This window comes from Arachis hypogaea, chromosome 18 (genome assembly GCF_003086295.3).
Source record: "Arachis hypogaea cultivar Tifrunner chromosome 18, arahy.Tifrunner.gnm2.J5K5, whole genome shotgun sequence".
NCBI classification, from domain to species: Eukaryota; Viridiplantae; Streptophyta; class Magnoliopsida; order Fabales; family Fabaceae; genus Arachis; species Arachis hypogaea.
The window spans coordinates 28,648,394-28,653,283 of record NC_092053.1 but is presented as its reverse complement, the minus strand read 5'-3'; the positions used below and the strand labels follow the sequence as shown (position 1 = coordinate 28,653,283).

Here is a 4,890-nt window from a genome sequence, read left to right as displayed (position 1 = left end):
TAAGTATTTACCTAAACTTGTACCCTAAAGATACATTTTTAAAAATATAATAATATAATAATAGAAACTTTTTAATGCTTTTAATATATTCAATCCATTAAAAACATAAAAAAAAAATTTTGCATTAATTTTTATAAAATATTTTTTTATGATATGCTTAACCTATGCGTTTAGGACACAAGTTAGCAAAACCCATAAATTAATTGTGCCGAGATACACATTGGTTTTCTCAGTGTACCAATTAGACAGTTATTTAAGATTAGAGGAAGCATATATGTATCAACTAGAAAAGCAAGGAGATATAAGGACACTGCAGAAAAAATGGGAACTTTTATTGATTAAATGGCTAAGAAAGGGAAAAGAAAAAGGGAAAAATGGTAAAGAAAAAAACAGAAAAGAAAAAAGAAACAATAATAACAACATATTCATCCTCGTTTGGCTAACTCATGTAGGTGCCCACCCACCACTCTTCCTATCTCCCTCTAAAGGCTTCCGGTGTTTAGTATATATATAAAAATATATTATCACATATATACATGTAGATCCCCCCTCTAAACAGCAATACCACCCTCACCCTCACCCTCCCTTGTGTCTATATATATTGTGTCTATATATATATATGTCTATCTTAGAAGGTAATTTAAAAATGATAATTAAATCAATTGTACAGACATAAAATCCTCTTCTTCCTTTTTTTTTCTTTTTTTTTTTCCATTTTTTTTTACCTTAAAGAAACTGAGGATACAAGAAGTGCTGACCTAGTAAAAAAGAAAGAAAATTGACCAAGGGAATTTGGGAGGAGCATGGAACCAAAGAGCAATGGGGAATGAATGAATAAATAAGAACTCCAAAAGGGTACTACTAAGACTATATCTCTGGGTTCCAATGGCATTTGACTGCTAAAGAGATATTATTATCTTGGTTTTATCGACTATGTCACAGGTATCGGGAGATCGCTTTTATGATGGGATCAAAGAGACTGGAAGAACCGTAGTTGGGACCGGAGAGTTTGAACGGAGGTTTTGGGCAGTAGCAAGAACATAGGAAATGCAGAAGCAATAGGGGAAGCAAGTGCAAAGTCATGAATTCTAAAAACTGTAATGCCTCACGGAATGTTCCAACATATCGCGACTGGGGCACACGATTTCCTTCACTCGGCTGCCGTTTTTGTATATCTTGAAGGTCGGTACGATCCTAACATTCTCGGCAGTTGCAACGGTTGGGTTTTCTTGAATATCCACCTTTTGATCAACCACAAAAATGAAAAATTGCATGCATTAGGAATCTCTCATAAGGAGTAAAGCGAAAAGCACCATTGATATGTCAAGAGATAGAGCTCATCACTCATGATACCTTGAGGAAGTTGATGGATGGATATCGACCACATAGTGTATCCACAAAGGGCGATATTTGCTTGCATTGCGAGTTAGATGCAATTTCAAAATGGACAACAGAAACACCTGAAAAATATATAGATGATATGAGGAAACTTGATAAGTATCGAGGAGTATTCAATTTGAAGTGTACCTGGTAAAGTTATTGCAGCTCTAAACTGCTCAAGACCCGACACCTGTTCCACTTCACCGCCGAATTTTAAATTATATACTTCTTCCCCACGAGATTTTTTCAATGCAACTTGTGCGTGGAAAAGAGCTTCGGCAACTTCATTGTTATTTGGAAGTTCTTTCCGCAAGACCTCATAGTCCTTGACTGCCTCTTCCCACCTTTCAAGCTGCATTCAACATTAAGAAATGAAATGGCAAAGCTTCAATGAGAAAAAATAGAGCATCATAAAGAATAAGAATCTGGTTTACCTTACTGTTTGATGCGGCCCTTCGAAGAAGAGCTTTAGTGTAGTTAGGTTGGATTTTCAAAGCATGATTGGAGTCTTCAATTGATCTTTCCCATTGCCCAAGCTTAAACCAACAAGCTGCTCTGTTGCAATATAGAACCGAATTTGAAGGATCAAGCCTCAAACCATCTCCATATGCGGAGCAAGCTTCGGTAAACCTTTCTGATTTGAAAAGATCATTGCCACGCACTCGAGCTCTCGCCACCATCCTCACATTGTTGACCAAAACAGCAACTTCAACGTTCCGGGGGTCCATTTGACTGGCTTTCTCGGCTGCTTTAACTGCATTCTCAAACCTGCAATACATCCATCATCCGTTTTCACTCTCCAAACAGAATAAACCATATCCAAGGCGACATTTTCATGTTGAAGTTGAAGAAACTCACCTTCCCAATGCCATCTCAATCTGAGCTCTGACGAAATACACATAAGCTTCAGAAAGCATTCCAAAAAATTTAGCTTGAGAAGAGGAAATAGTAAGTGGCTCCGATTTGGGTACATGTATCGAAATTGATTCTGCATCGTCAATTTGGTGTAACTTCAACAGTGCTTCTGCTCTACACATAAAGAGCTGTAAATTCAATTTCCAACCAGTTCAGACATTTTGAACAAAACAACAGATGACATGAAAAGCTAAACAAAAGAAAAGAAAACTTAAGAAAGAGTGTACCTGAGGAGAAGAATCAGCTCCAGCAGCAATAGCAGCATCAACTTCTCTAACAACACTTTCCCAATCCCTAATCCTCCTTACATCTCCGCATTTGGCAATATGCTTTTCAACCAATTGCAACTTGTGCATCTCACACGGATCCAGATGCATCCCAGGGTAACAAAGGTGCTTCCTTGCATTCTCAACTTGCCCCAACCTGCAATTCCACAACACAATTAGTGCAAATCTAACAACCTCAACATCCTAACAAATAACACAGCAATCACACCTTAAGAAAAGAGATGCCAAGCGATGATGAGCCCTGCCATAATTAGGATCCAACCTCACAGCCTCTTCACACTCCCTCACAGCCTCACCTAGCCTCCCAAGACCCGTAAGGGCCGCGGCACGGTTGCTCCGGTAGGCGGCACTTGCCGGAGAAAGCGCAATTGCCCGATCATATAACCCTAATGCCTCGGCGAAGTGGCCCCTCTTGTAATGCTCATTCCCAGCTCTCTTCAGCTCCTCCGGATCCGAACCCTGCGTCGCTCCCCTCTTCGCCACATTGCCTTCGCCGCCAATGCCGCTGCTCGACCGCACGCTTGGGATCCCTGGCGAATCAGGCGTGCTGCTGCCGCTCTTTCCGCCGCCGCGAATTATGCTTCCGTGGCCGTAATTCCCCATGCCGGAGCCCAAAACGTCGCTCCTCGAGCTCCGATTCGCCGCCATGCCTGTCTTCAAGATCCTACCGGAGGGACAGATGTTTCCGGTGGGGAGGACGTTCAGCGGCGGCGAATTTACGGCTGAGGAGGAAGAGGAGGAGGAGCCTCCGTTCTGACCTGAATAGATTGAATCAGATCTCGCTTGACCCGGTTTCAGGATCCGAGTGTTCCCGCCGCCGGTTGCGGTTGGGCTGTTCTCACTTGAACCAGAAAGCTCGCCAGAGTGGTTGTTGTTGCCGTTGCTGTTGGTGTGTCCCGAATCGGATCTTCTGGAAACCGGGTTGGTTCGACCCGAGAAGGATCCGGATGAGCTTGAGCTGCTACTGGCGGCGGGTCCTCCGTTTCCAGCAGCGCCGACTGCGTGGTGAGCCGTACGAAGCGGCGATACTGGCGAGCCCAGATCGAGTTCGCGGAAATCTGGCTTGTTAGCGTCTCGACTGGCGGCCTCGCAACTCAGTGAGTCACGGAATCGGTCAGTGACCGAATCCAACTCGGTAACGGGCTTCCCCGGATGCGACATTGTGAAGGGCGAGCTGAATGGTTTCTGAATATGGCCTCAAAGTTGGAACTTTCTCGAACCTCTCTTTTCCCCTCTTTCCACTCTCTCTCTCTCTCTCTCAAACTGCAATGTGCGAAAATGAAGAAGCTACAGAGAGTGAAGAAGCACGAGTTTCAGAGGCCTGGAACAAGAACAAGAAGAAGACATGAATGTGAAGAAGGAGAAAGAAAGGAAAGAGAGAAAGAGATGGGGATCTCGTGATATAAAAGGAGCAAGCAAAGAATGAATGTGAAGTGTCCTAGCTAGAGAGAGAAAAAATAAAAACTATATTTCTGATTTTTCTCTTTTTTTCTAGTGAGAGAGAGTGAAAAAGAAATTAGCATCGCAGTGATGAGAGAAAGAGAGAGAGAGAGGAAGAAGAAGAAGAATGAGAAGAGAAGAGAAAGAAGAAGAAGAGAGAAAAAAGAACCAGGTTTTGTGTTTTTTTCTTTTTTTCTTTTTTCTTTTTTCCTCTCTTTCCCCTTCTTCCTTCACCTGCTGCTTCACGAGACAAGGTTTTTACTTCTTTTCTTTCTCTTTTCTTATTATTATAATTATATTTCGATTTTTTGTTTTCATTTTTTTTTTTGGCTTGGACAGATGTCACCCACTCTCGCATGGTAAACAGTGAAAATCACTCTCTCTAAATTCTCTCCTCACATCCATGCAGCCAAAATTTTCCAATTTCACTTGCCACTTGTCACCAATTTTTGTAACTCTCACAAAAGTAGATAAGTTTTCTCCTTTTCTTTATTTTTTAATTTTGGGATAAATAGCGGAATTTATAGCAGGTGATAACCTCGTGCGATTTCTACAATGAAATTTTCTTTTTCACATGCAAACTCATAAAGGGTAGGTTTTTATATTTCATCTCAAAATGGTACTCATTAATTTCCCAAACTCATGAAAATCCATAATAAAGGAATCGCAGCCTCTAATTCCCTTGTATCTCCTAAAAGTGCAAAATTTCTTAATTATGGGATTTAAAAGCCACATAAGTTTCCCATCACAACTTTGAATGTCATGGAGAGAAAGAAATGGATTCAATTCAATTCAAGAGCCTTCAATCTTGCAAAATGCGGTGTCAATAAAACGGTGCAAATTAAATGCATGCTAGAAAAGTAAGAAC

The 4,890-nt window shown here is 41.3% G+C and overlaps 1 protein-coding gene across 1 annotated transcript; it reads right to left on the bottom strand.

The window, feature by feature from the left end:
* Positions 1 to 311: 311 nt before the first annotated feature.
* Positions 312 to 4,505, bottom strand: LOC112772720 (TPR repeat-containing thioredoxin TTL1). Its single transcript, XM_025817718.3, has 7 exons — positions 2,791 to 4,505; positions 2,523 to 2,718; positions 2,239 to 2,423; positions 1,815 to 2,148; positions 1,528 to 1,732; positions 1,354 to 1,460; positions 312 to 1,241 (listed from the first exon to the last, which is right to left on the bottom strand). Exons 1-7 carry the CDS (start codon positions 3,741 to 3,743, stop codon positions 1,089 to 1,091), a joined length of 2,133 nt encoding a protein of 710 aa, XP_025673503.1. The 5' UTR covers positions 3,744 to 4,505; the 3' UTR covers positions 312 to 1,088.
* Positions 4,506 to 4,890: the final 385 nt, after the last annotated feature.